General features: G+C 35.3%; 1 protein-coding gene across 5 annotated transcripts in view; it reads left to right on the top strand.

The window, feature by feature from the left end:
- Nucleotides 1-13,908, top strand: part of LOC105477949 (A-kinase anchoring protein 6) — a 651,033-nt gene that overhangs the window by 535,238 nt on the left and 101,887 nt on the right. For all 5 annotated transcript variants that reach the window (XM_011734851.3, XM_011734847.3, XM_011734848.3 and 2 more), the window contains 2 exons: nucleotides 3,733-3,879; nucleotides 6,975-7,199. In XM_011734851.3, coding sequence (XP_011733153.2) covers nucleotides 3,733-3,879; nucleotides 6,975-7,199 — 372 coding nt within the window. The remainder of the gene's footprint in view (nucleotides 1-3,732; nucleotides 3,880-6,974; nucleotides 7,200-13,908) is intronic.

Genomic DNA, 13,908 nt, shown 5'->3' with positions numbered 1-13,908 from the left:
TTTCAGCATAACCAACAGAAGCACCATACAAAAGTCTTACAATGGATGTCTTAATCTCTCTGTGTGCTTTTAGAGCATTATTTTGAATTCCATCATGCTGCCTTTTTTCTTTCCTCTTCTGAAGTTTTATTACAACAGCAGAATTCCCAGGGAGCTTTGGGGGCAAGGTTCACATAATATAGCCCTGAAGTTTTGCTTAGGTGGAAGCCATCCCCCAATCCTGGCCATCTTTTGATGATCCTTCTGTTTCAAAAAGATTTCACTGGGTAGAGTCTTATAGCATTAGCTGTATATAGTTTATTTTTTATTTTTTTTATTTACCAGACAGTGAGCATCTACAACTCTTTCATGATGTTTTCTTTCTCTGACCTCACAGTGACAAGGCATCTTGTTCCTTAACATTGAGGGAGGCAGAAAAATGCTTGAGTTGCTCAATGTGTGCCTTCTATACCAGTTTCAAAATGGCTTATTCTTCTGGTTTCCATGGTGACAATTAACACTGTTTCAAGGCATTGTTCCAGTCTCCATTTGGGCAGAATTTTCGGTGTGATTTCTAACAAAAAAAAAGGAGGGGGACTTCGGTGTGGCGGGGAAGCCTTTAGCATAACTGTCAAAAAAGTTATCTCAATCAAGTCTTCATGCATTTCTAAGTATGTTTATTTCAGAAATTCCTGTTTTTGCTAACCTTGTTTTATAATTCGGTTTTAGCATTTGTGCTAAGTAAAGCACTCAATAGGAATTTTCTACAACTTCTTTAGTTCTTAGTTAAAATGGTGGGCTAGAGTTTGTAGTTATTTTTAACTCTTTTTTTTTTAAGTTTTATTTATATTTTATACACAGGGATGACATTTAGAATAGTAGTGTCCTGTGTCTTTAATTTAGATCATTCACGTATCTATTAGGAGGCTTCATTAGTCAAAATTGAATTGGCCAAGCAAATACACTTAATAATGTAAATATGGCCTTTCAAGAGAGTATATTTTATTTTTGACTAGACAGAGAGGCCCACAGCAGGTGCTGTGGGGAAATTAAATACTGGATGCTTATTTACCTTAGCACTCAAGAAAAGCTTTCTGACTTTAACTTTGCTAATCTCATTTTTGCCTATTGAAGAGTAGTCTATATCATAACATCCCCAGACTACAGGACACAATGGGGCAGCCTCTGCTCACTTACTGCTGTGGGTGGAATGAATATGAAGATTAAATTATCTTCTCACCACAGGATAAAGTAGCCCCACTTGATAGGATGACCGAAAACTGATAGAGCTGGCAGTTGATTCTCTGAGTCTAATGCTTCTGAAAAGATGTTAAGAGACAGAAGAGCAAAAACATACTAGCATCAACAAAAATAGAAGCTCCTGACATTATTACACATACAGCTTGAGCCCCTAAATCGTACTAGATTTAACCTTGAATGTGCTTCAAAACTTAAAATATTTTCACCTTAAATTATATAACATTTTAGTACCTTTCATTCATATATCAATACATCGAACAATTAACTAGATCCTCTTAGTTTTTATATTATAGTTTGAAGGCATTGTCCATCAATCACACCTTTCATCAAGCTGTTTAGACAGTAGGCTATATGGTGACAAAGACTGAGAGCATACATAAAGACAAGTTTCTTTTAAATGTAATAACCTTTTATAATAGCTATTGCAGTGACTACTTATACACATTTAATGGAGAAGATTAGTTGATTACATCTAAAATTAAATTAATTGCTTTTTATATTTTTATTTGTGTAAGACTGTCGTTTTTATGGGACACATCTAAGCTGTTTCCTTTCTTGACTGGTCTGCTGTGTGAGAGCTGTTTAAAGTTGGGGTGAAGAGGGGGGATGAGCTTGTCACAAGTTAAAGGATAACTGGTAGAGGCCATTCCCAAGTGGCACAGCCAGAGGACTCTCTCTGTCAATGTGTAATACCATGTGGCATAAGTAAAATATTTGAATAAGATTTTCCTGCCTGCCTGAAATACTGGTTCCCCCAATATTATGTGGAAATCTTACCAAATTAATTATGTAAATATTTGTCAGCTATATCATTTCAGATGGGAACCTAATTGCATAAAGCAGATTGTCATCTCCTCCAATCATCACATCACTCTAGAAACACTATCTAGGTTTCTAGAATACTTCTGAATATTGAATCCAGAAAATTCAAGTGGACAGTGTGTTTCCTAAGTGCTGGAGTAACATGGCCCTGGTAATTGCCTTCCATTAGAAAACGCAATCAGAATTTCTCTTGTATCACAGGCCAAATTCTAAAAGCGCTCTAAAGTAACCCTTGATTTTCTTCACTATGCATATTCATGTAATTTTGGATACTCTGACACCCTGATCAACATTCATTAATAATATGAAATGCTTTAAATCACCTCATTTAAAACATTTTGTTCTGTGATCCACAAATGACTAACATTTGGAGAAGTTTACATAATACAAATGATGTGCATGTTTAGTGTAAATGAAAGATTAAAATATGAAACTAAAAGTATGCAAACATATGCATGCAAATGCTGAAGATCTATTAACCGAAACAGTGATTTCACACCTTCTTTTCCTTTAATCTGCTTCCAATTGTATTTTTGTTTGGGATCTTATATAATATCATGTTTTCAAGGTGAATGAAATCACCCAAGTGCTTGGGCACATTTGAACTTACTGATTTACTTATTTCCAGAGAAAAGTTTTTCTTATTAACTCTGATAAAAGTGTTTATCTTAGCACCCTTGGTCATTTAGGGCAAAGGAACAAATACTACCATGGAACTCAGTGACCTAAATATGGTGCCTGAAAGAAAAAAGTTTTAAAATTGCTATTATATTTTGGAAATGTGCTAAAAATGTAAAATATGTTTAATATTTTAACCAGAATCTAGATTTTCTACTCAGAGGTGTTTTTACATGTACATTTATAAAGTACAGTCATAGTCATTTATGGCTATGAATAATATAGGACTAACTATGGAGTTATCCAAATAGAGTTATTTGAAGAGAATCACCATAGTAACTGTCATATTAAATAGCATTTACATTATCTCCAGCAAAACATCTTTTAGGAGAGACTCTCTTGGCAGTTTGTTAGAATATAATACATACTCGGGGAGAGGGTTCTGTAGTCAACTATGATTTGGGGGATATTTTACAGTAATCAATAAGGAAGCATAGATTTGTAACTATACCTAAAATGGTGGCTTTCCTTTTTCTCTCTATGTGTACCTTTTCTCCAAGCCCACACAGAATTTTTAAGGAAAAGAAAATGAAAACAAAATGTTAACTGAGAATTCAGAGAACTTACATAATCTTCATGAATAATTTTATTTCTTCCACTTTGAGACTGGTCCTTTAGGGGCAGAGATGAGAGGTGGACAGCACTCTGGAGCCAAATGATGACCAAAATTAACTGTAATATTAAACCCCCCTAGACCAGTTATTATCCTATTTGGAATATTTTAAAGATCAAATATGTGTATAAACTTGAGTTTAAGAAAGAAATCTTAGTCAACTAAATGTAATAACTGTGTGTGTGTGTGTGTGTGTGTGTGTGTGTGTGTATAATCAGCAATATTCTTCATCTACTCAAAGTACTTACGTTTAGCCTCCCCATAAATTTTATTGGGAACAAAAACTTTTAATGCTCATAAGCATCACAAATTCTGTGTTCAATGATTTTCTAAGAACACCTCTCTCCCTAATGATATCTCTTTTTCTCTTTTCATTTTAGCGATACAGTGTGGAAATGTCCATCAGACACCTGAAAAAGACGGAGCTGCTTAGTAAGGTTGAAGCTTTGAAGAAAGGTGGCGTTTTACTACCAAATGATCTCCTTGAAAAAGTGGATTCAATTAATGAAAAATGGGAACTGCTTGGGGTATTTGCATTTTTATTACTGTTTGTAGGTTATGTGTACATTTTTTGCGTAGTGAAGTACTCTATCTGTCTGATTTCTAATTTGAGGCACAAATATCTCTCTCTTTCAATTCACTACCTACATTTCAAACAAGCTATTCATGCTATTATGGGAAAGACACTGCTTTTCCTCTTCTGTTGATTTTTTTTTCTGAGCTTGTCTCCTCTCAGATTTTAATAATTTTGGTTCTTTAATACATGAAAAAGTAAGTAAAATATTCCATGTATTATGGGTATGCACCAAGTCAACTATAATACAGTATATCTGATATATACTGACTGTCATGCTTGAATGAATGTTAATAGAATTTATTCTGAAGGTACATGTGAGAGACATCTACTGTTTAACTATTTACTGTACCCTTAAGATGAAAAGTGGAGTTGTCACTACAGCTTTCAAGTCACACTAAAGCTACCAAAACAAAGATGCAAATTTGACCCAAATCTGAATTGCAGAATTGAATCAGCCTGTGTTTTGTGCCTCAATTTCCAGCTCACTTTTAACAAAAGCCAAAAAAAAAAAGAAAAAAGTTTCATGTAATTCATTTCACGCAATGATGGTCTGGGTCTCAGCCAAAGACTGAGATGCAAGAATCTGGCAAAAAGGCAATATAGAGATTCTGTTACCCAGAGACCAGGATGGCACTGTGCAGGAGACAGTGCTGTCCTTTTGTTGGAAGACAGCTGAGAGAAAAGTTAAACTGTATTTTTTCATCAGCTTCTCTCCTAAATTGCCTTCACTTCAAATCAAGGGTAAGCTATATTTGTCAATTACCTAAATAATTAATTATAACAGCCAAGTATGGGCGATGTCAGTTATGGAGCATAATTTTGCATGCCTTCCAGTTTTCTACCTTAAAAAAATTTTTTTAGATAAATAATACTCCAAAAATATTTTGAATAAAAAGCTCTTCATGTACCTTGATGATTTGGAGGAATGCCAGTATTCTGTTTATGCCATGCCTAATCTGGGAGATTAAAAAACTGCAAGTTTAAGTCCTTGTTTCTCATTTAAATTCACTACACTCTGCAGTTGTGCAAAGTAACTTAAAATGTTAAAAGTTTTTCATCTAACATATTGTTGCTTTTTAATAATAATTAATGGCTTTCAATTTATAGTACGGTGACTTAAATCAAAATCTGCCAAATTCTACAGCATTCATTGATCTCAGACAGGAGAAATGTGGTTAGTGTATGACATTTTAAAAGGTTGTTTAGTACATAGATAAGAATAGCAACCTTAAGTGCTTGATAAAGTAGTGATAAGTCTGTTTACATTGCATTTTAATATATCCATTGCTAATTTGATAAATAACAATAATATTTTAAGAAAATTGTTTAAGTTGTGTCACGTGTATTGCTTCCTCAACAGAATTTTAAGTCAATATTATATTGAAAAAAGAAATAATATTTAGCTATCCTTTATAAATCAGAGACTTTAAAAATAGTTGCCATTTTGGCAAAAATATCATTCAAATACAACATGCAGGTTTGCAGTGAGAGAGTAGGGTGAGGGAAGATTTTTTATAAATCCTGTACCATGCTAACACCACCAGGCATACTGTTTTAATTGACATGATTACATTTTAATTGGCATGAAAAAAATTAAAGACAAGGATTTTAACTTCTAACAATAGTAAAATAGAGGGATATGGTTTTTAATATTACTTTCATCTAAGGTGAACAGTGTGGAATGGAAATACATTAGAATGAAATGTCAGTGGTGCGTACAGTTTAATCTGTGAAATTTTGTCCCCTGTGCTGCATATTACTCTGTCTCAATTGCATATTAAACAACCCTATCAAGGCAGGCATTGGCATCTGCTGTGCTGACACAAATTGTGAATTAAATGAAATTGATGTCCTCTGTCGTATATTTATGAAGACGGACCATTCTCTGAAGTATTCTGTTTATGAAGAATTTATGATTGCAAACTGTTCCAGAACAAAAAAGTGGCAATAAATTCTTTTTTGTGACCCTACCCTCCAAGGGCATTGATTTCACCTCCTGCTGCTACTTTTGTTACAGCGTAAAAACAATAGCTAAATCTGGATTCCACTGAGGGTCTTCAAATTATCAATATTTTCACCATGAAAATACAAGGGTGTCACCATGAAAATACAAGGGTGTTGCCAAGAAAGGCTATTTTTCTGCTACAATCTCCTAAAGATACTATTTACAGAACACTACACACCAGATGAATGTTTGTTGACTTAATTTTATTTGTGTTATAAAGCTTATTTTTGTAGGTTTAATTCATCATTATAGATTTAAATCCTATTGATTGGGAGTGCTTTCCACCAGAAAGAAAAAAAGAAAAGAGCCCTCCCTGACAACACTCTCCTGCCATAGTGGTTAATTTAAGTAGGCTTCCGGCATAGTGAATTGGGGATTATTTTAACACATATTCGGTATTAGAAAGTCCAGCATCCAGAAATGCAAAATGGAAAGAATTGTGTAATTGAACAATTTCCAAGTCAGGTAAAATCAGCAAAATCACCAAGGAGGCTTCCTTTTCTTAAAACCCTTTAGTTACATGGTTTCAGGAATACGTCACAAAACAAAAAATGGAAGTTAATTCTCCATGCTTCATCTACTCTTGGTCTCTTTAGTATATTTATTAAACTTATATCTCCTGAACGTTTTATGTGCAGACTGTTTTACTATAAAGTCCTATCATGAGAATTCAAATGAATTTTTCTCTGTGACCAAAAAAATTCAAATGAATTTTTATCTGGTGAACTATGGGCCAAATCTCCTTTCTATTAAAGGAAAGTAAGTGAATAAGGAATGAGGTCTTCTTAAGTATCCGCTGGTACTCAGAACAACTTGCACTGAGAATTCAAATACTAAATGGAACAGCGACCTAATCTGAACTGAAAGTCAGTAGTGAGGTGGCAGGTATAGATGGACGCTTCCAGATGGCTCTTGTTACCAACAAAAGTGTAATGTGTTTCTGGTACCTAAGCTAATCTATGTTTTTGTTTTTTTGTTGTTCGTGGTGGGTTTTTTTGTTTGTTTGTTTTATTTTTTTGTTTTTTAATCTGATGCATTAGAAAACCCTAGGAGAGAAGATCCAGGACACAATGGCAGGGCACAGTGGGTCCAGTCCACGTGACCTGCTCTCTCCTGAAAGTGGAAGCCTGGTAAGGCAGCTGGAGGTCAGGATCAAAGAACTGAAAGGGTGGCTAAGAGATACAGAGCTTTTCATCTTCAATTCCTGTCTGAGACAAGAAAAGGAAGGAACAATGAATACTGAGAAACAACTGCAATACTTTAAGGTAATAAAAAAACAATCAAAGTTGATAAAAAGCTCTTTTTATGGTAGAGATGAAATATTTATCAAGTACATAAAGTATTATACCCATGTATCTATGTATCACTGTGCACCTAAATGTTTCCTTGAATTTATAGACAACCTCCACATTTCTTATATGCCTCTGTGTGTATAAAGATGAACATTAAGCATATCAAATATACATTGTAGAGGGAAAATCTCTGCTGCACGTGTGTGTTTTGCAATGCTTGTTGAGGGAGGACTTTGATGAATTAAAAGCAGACCAGCAAACATTAAAGATTACTAAGGCCTTTGAAGGACAGACCTAAATGTTCTATAAATAACTTGGATAAAAATACTTACACAAATTGACATGATAAAAACACATGATTTAATTGAAGTCCATTACTGCTAACAAAAGGAAACATAATTTTTACATATGAAAGAGTCAACTACTTATGGAGGGAAGAAATAAAGCAAAACAAGTTCCTATATTACAGGCATATTCCATTATAGAATCTACCAACCTCAGCAACACAACTATTCATATTCACTATATGTCCATGGAGAGGCATTTCACCTGGTTTGTTTCTATTGTTTACACAATATCTATTTAAAAGCAATTTAACATTAGAATGTTTTCTCCTATTGCCCATCCTAGCCCATACTGCTTGAATCTTTCCATAAATGCAGTCATTATTTGGGTTCTGGCTAGTGTCAGCCTGAGGCTTTGGGGTTGCAGAATTTGAATTTGGTGGCAATAAATCTTCATCACAAGAAATCTTAGAGAGGAGTAAAAGGAAAAACAAGAAGAAAAGAACTTTTTGGAACCAAGCAACCATTTCTTCTCAAAGCATTGTAGGTCCAAGTTTTATTCATCCCACCCTGCCTGCAATCATCCAGTAATCTGTCAGAAAATTTAGTCACATGTGATTCACATTCTCTCTGCCAAACAGGCAGAGTCATCTTGCTCACCTCTATAACCCAAGAGGAGGCACCCTCAAAGACAAGACCACAATACTTCCCAATAAACTATCTGCATTGCACACCTGTAAATTACCTTTCATTGAAAACCTCCTCTTCTGCCACTTAATGGACAGACCAAATTGGAAGTTAAAGTGTCTTGCCAAAGCAAATGGGTTTATGGTCTGAAATCTAATACCCAGATGATTTGCTGTTTTATCTCCACTTGACTCATCCTAACCTCTACTGCAGGGAGATGGAATCTTCAGATCTTTTAATGAAACTTTTCAAACTTTTTGAGATTATGGAGCCCTGATGATTTTTCTTTATGACTTGAAACTAGTTCCTTTCTAAAGTTGACCTTGAGGAGTTTGATCAGATAAGTTAGGGGGATCTAGCATAATGGCACTTTTTTATTGTTTTTAAAGAAAATTTTATTCATGACTGTTGGAATAAATCTCTTTCCTAGCCAGAATTTTAAATAATTCTGAGCTATTTACTCTTAGTGTTTAGTGTGTGATTAATCCAGTGTTCGGTGTGTTACCACATTCACTGGAAGAATGGAAGCAAATGTTTGTAATATAATAATAACATAATGTAATGTTTGTAACCTGTCAAAATTATAATTGGTAATAAGCATGTACAGAGTAAAAATTTTTTACTTACCACAAACCCAAAGAACAGGTACACTCTGCCTTTCTAAGTGATGAAACAGCTCAGACAGGAGAGTGACTGAAGAACCTTTTTACATATGAGAAACCCTCTGCCATGCTCTGCCTCTTGTGGGTTCCCAAAGGCCTCCTGCCATGACTCGTCACACAGAAGAGGACAGGCTTTATCCACAGGGTTTAGTTTTATGATTCTTTATCCTATAAATCCTCAGCCTTTTAACAGAAGTCCTTTATATGACACTAAGAGTAATGATAGATAAACTACAATGTACTCTCCAGGAGAATGGAAGGGAAGGTGCTACATATGAAATGGAAAACCCATAGCTTTGTAGACAGAACTGTGTTTCCTTCTGATAGATTGGTCTGGGATGAGACAAGGGATCAGGATCTTCAGTTTTCAGAAAAAAGGACAAACCAATTGTGGAACATTTTCCTTTTCTTTAAGCAATAAGTATGAGAAATATGGGACTAGACACAGGAGAAAATTCTACCCAACAAAGAAAGAGTCCAAACTCAGCAAGAGGGAAGAAACATGAAGGTGTGGACCTAAGAGCCCTGGGACAGGAATGCAGAGTTATCGAGGAATGAACACACTCTGACAACAAAATGCAGGAGAGCATGTCAGGGATTTAATGAGGCCAGCTGGCAAAGGGCCCCTTCGAGCTGCGTGTGTGCAGCTTCAATGCCGTTGGCTGGAAAGCACTACTTTTTAATGATGATCCTTCAGAGAGAAAAGAAAATAATTGCTTAATCATATGTTCCTTGTATCCCATAACCAAATTCATTATTCTAAATGTTCAAAATGGGAAGATATTATTCCTTAGCAGCTAAACAAGGCCACAGCACTGGCCTGGTCCCAAAACCAGTTGAGGAAGAGCAAGTTTAGACCTGTTACAAGACTTTGTCATCAAGAAGGTGAATGAGTGGATTAGATTTAATAACCTTGTTGATGATTAATGAACCAAATCTGCTTTCATAATTTAAATTTGACAAAGCACTTTTATGCATATTGTTATACTTAAAATATACACTAATTATATAAGTCAGAAAATTATGATTACCTTCTTATATGTGTGGGTATTTATTTTTATGAAGGAAGAATTTGAGTTGTGGGAAGGTAATGTGACTCGTTTGAATCCCCATAGCAACCAGCAGTAGAGACAGAGGAAAAACGATTGTCTTTGAGTACAGATTCCCATCCTGTCATTCACTGACTTTTCAAATAAACTTTGAAACTTTGTTTTACTCTGAATCAGGGGTTGACCGACATTTTCTGTTAAAGCCAGATAATAATATAATCTCTGTACGAATTATTCAGCTCTGCCATCGTAGTGCAAAAGCAGCCACAGACAATATGTAAATGAATAAGTATGGCTGTGTTCAATAAAACTAATTTACAAAACTATTTACAAATGCAGGGCTTGATTTGACCTAGAGGCCATAGTTTCCTGACCCTGCTCTAGATTACAAAAATTATTACAAGCATGAGAATGGATACAGTCTGTGTCGTCTTTAAAGAAAAGAGACCATGCTACAATTGCATTAGGGGAACAAAAAGTTATTTTAATAATTGTAACAACCACAACTAATATGTATGAGGCATACTTTCTAAATGTTTTACCTGCATTCACTTATTAGTCATCACCATCCTGAGACTTATTATAGTATGATCTCTTATGTTTTACTTTTATTTTTAAAATTTTTTAAATATGTGGGTACATAGTAGGTGTATATATTTATGGAGCACATGAGATTTTTTTGTTACAGACATGCAATGAGTACTAATCATATCGTGGAGAATGGTGACTAAATCCCATCAAGTATTTACCTTTTATGTTACAAACAATACTATTATACATTTTTAGTTATTTAAGAATATACAATTAAGTTGCTATTGACTATAGTCCCCCTGTTGTGCTATCAAATACTGGGTATTATTCATTCATCCTATTTTTTTCTTTGTACCCATTAACCATCCTGTTTGCCCCTACTACCCTTTCCAGCCTCTGGTAACCATCCCCCCAACACTCTATGTCTGTGAGTTCAATTGTTTTAATTTTTAGAGGCCACAAATAAGTGAGAACATGCAATGTTTGTCTTTCTGTTCCTGGCTTATTTCACTAACAAAATGATCTCTGGTTCGATCTATGTTGTTGTAAATGACACGATCTCATTCTTTTTTATAGCTGAATAGTATTCTATTATGTGTATGTACCACATTTTTTTTATCCATTCATCTGTTGGTGGGTACTTAGGTTGGGCTTCCAAATCTTGGCTATTGTGAATAGTGCTGCAACAAATATGAGAGTGCAGAAATTTCTTCAATATACTGATTTCCTTTCTTTTAGATATATATACCTAGTAGTGGGATTGTTGGATCATATGGTAGCTCTATTTTTTGTTTTTTGGGGAACCTCTAAACTATTCCCCATAGTGGTTGTCCTAATTTACATTCCCACCAACAGTGAACAAAAGTTCCCTTTTCTCCACATCCTCGCCAGCATTTGTTATTGCCTGTCTTTTGGATAAAAGCCATTTTAACTGGAGTAAGATGTAGGCACTTATAACTACAAAATTCCCTGTTAGTACTGCTTTTACTGTATCCCATAGGTTTTGGTATGTTGTATTTCCGTTATCATTTGTTTCAAGAAACTTTTCAATTTCCTTCTTAATTTCTTTATTGACCCATTGGTTATTCAGGAGCATATTGTTTAATTTCCTTGTGTTTGTATAGTTTCCAAAATTCTTCTCGTTATTGATTTCTAGTTTTATTCCATTATAGTCAGAGAAGATGCTTGATATTATTTCCTTTTTTTTGGAATGTTTTAAGACTCGTTTTGTGATCTAACGTACGGTCTATCCTTGCAAATGATCCATGTGTTGAGGAAAAGAATGTGTATTTTGCAGCTTTTGGATGAAATGTTCTGAAAATATTTATTAGATCCATTTGGTCTATAGTGCAGGCTAAATCCAATGTTTTTTTCTTGATTTTATGTCTAGAAGATCTGTCTGATGCTGAACGTGGGAGTGTTGAAGTCTCCAGCTATTACTGTATCGGGGCCTATGTCTCTCTTTAGCTCTAATAATATTTGCTTTATTGATCTTGGTACTCTAGTATTGAGTACATACGTCTTTTAAATTGTATCATCTTGCTGAATTGACCCCTTTATCATTATATAGTGACCTTCTTGGTCTCTTATAGTTTTTGCATTGAAATCTATTTTGTCTGATATACATATAGCTACTCCTCCTCTTTTTTGGTTTCCATTGGCATGGAATATCTTTTTCTATCCCTATACTTTCAGTCTATGTGTACCTTTACAGTTGAAGTGTATTTCTTGTAGGCAACAGATCAATGGGTTTTATTTTTCATCCCTTCAGCCACTCTGTGTCTTTTTATTGGAGAATTTAGTCCGTTACATTCAGCATTATGATTGATAAGTTGGGACTTACTCCTGCCATTTTCTTATTTGTTTCCTCATTGTTTGGCAGTCTTCTCTTTCTCTTTCTTTCCTTCCTGTCTTCCTTTAGTGAAGGTGTTTTTCTCTGGTGATATGATTTAGTTTCTTGCTTTTCATTGTTTGTGTATCCATTTGTATGTTTTTTGGTTTGAGATTACCATGAGGCTTGGAAATACTGTCTTATAACCCATTGTTTTAAGCTGATAACAACAATACTGTTTGCATAAACCAACAAACAAGCAAAAAGAAAACTAAGAAAAACTCTACACCTTAACTTCATCCCCCTGCTTTTTAGTTTTTTGTTGTTTCTACTTATATTTTATTGTACTGTCTGTGTCTTGAAAAGTTGTTGCAGTTATTATTTTTTATTGGTTCATCATTTAGTCTTTCTGTTAGGATAAGAGTAGTTTACACACCGCAGTTGCATTGTTAAAATATTCTGTTTTTCTGTGTAATTACTGTAACCAGTGAGTTTTATATCTTCAGGTGATTACTTGTTGCTCACTAATGTCCTTTTCTTTCTAATTGAAGTATTCCCCTTAGGATTTCTTGTAGGACAGGTCTGGTGTTAATGAAATCCCTCAGCTTTTGTTTATTTGGGAAAGTCTCTATTTCTACCTCACGTTTGAAAGGTATTTTTGCCAGATATACTGTTCTAGGGTAAAAAGTTTTTTTCCTTCAGCACTTTACATATGTCATGTCACTTTCTCCTGGCCTGTAAGGTTTCCACCGAAAAGTCTGCTGCCTGCCATATTGGAGCTCCATTGTATGTTATTTGCTTCTTTTCTCTTGCCACTTTTAGGATCCTTTCTTTATCCTTGACCTTTGGGAGTTTATTAAATGCCTTGAGGTAGCCTTCTTTGTGTTAAATCTGCTTGGTGTTATATTCTGCTTTTTTTTTTTTTTTTTTTTTTTTTTTTGAGATGGAGTCTCGCTTTGTCGCTCAGGCTGGAGTGCAGTGGCACAATCTCGGCTCACTGCAAATTCTGCCTCCCGGGTTCATGCCATTCTCTTGCCTCAGCCTCATGAGTAGCTGGGACTACAGGCACGCACCACCATGCCCAGCCAATTCTTTGTATCTTTAGTAGAGACAGGGTTTCATCCTGGTGCTAGCCAGGATGGTCTCGATCTCCTGACCTCGTGATCCGCCCACTGTGGCCTCCCAAAGTGTTGGGATTACAGGCATGAGCCACCGCACCCAATCCTTGGTGTAATATTCTTGTACTTACTGATATCTTTCATTGGGTTTGGGAAGTTCTCTGTTTTTATTATCCCTTTGAATGAACTTTCTATTCCTATCTCTCTACCTCCTCTTTAAGACCAATAAGTCTTAGATTGGCCCTTTTGAGGCAATTTTCTGGATCTTGTAGGCCGACTTCATTGTTTTTATTCTTTTTCTGTTGTCTCCTCTGACTACATATAATTCTGCTTTTTTTTTTTTTTGAGACAGAGTCTCACTTTGTAGCCCAGGCTGGAGTGCAGTGGCATGCTCTCGGCTCGCTGCAAGCTCCACCTCCCGGGTTCACGCCATTCACCTGCCTCAGTCTCCCAAGTAGCTGGGACTACAGGCGCCTGCAACCACACCCAGCTAATTTTTTGTATTTTTAGTAGAGACGGG

Source organism: Macaca nemestrina, chromosome 7, assembly GCF_043159975.1.
Source record: "Macaca nemestrina isolate mMacNem1 chromosome 7, mMacNem.hap1, whole genome shotgun sequence".
Classification (NCBI taxonomy): domain Eukaryota; kingdom Metazoa; phylum Chordata; class Mammalia; order Primates; family Cercopithecidae; genus Macaca; species Macaca nemestrina.
Note: the sequence above shows the minus strand (reverse complement) of the source record. Positions and strands in the feature narration are given on the sequence as shown.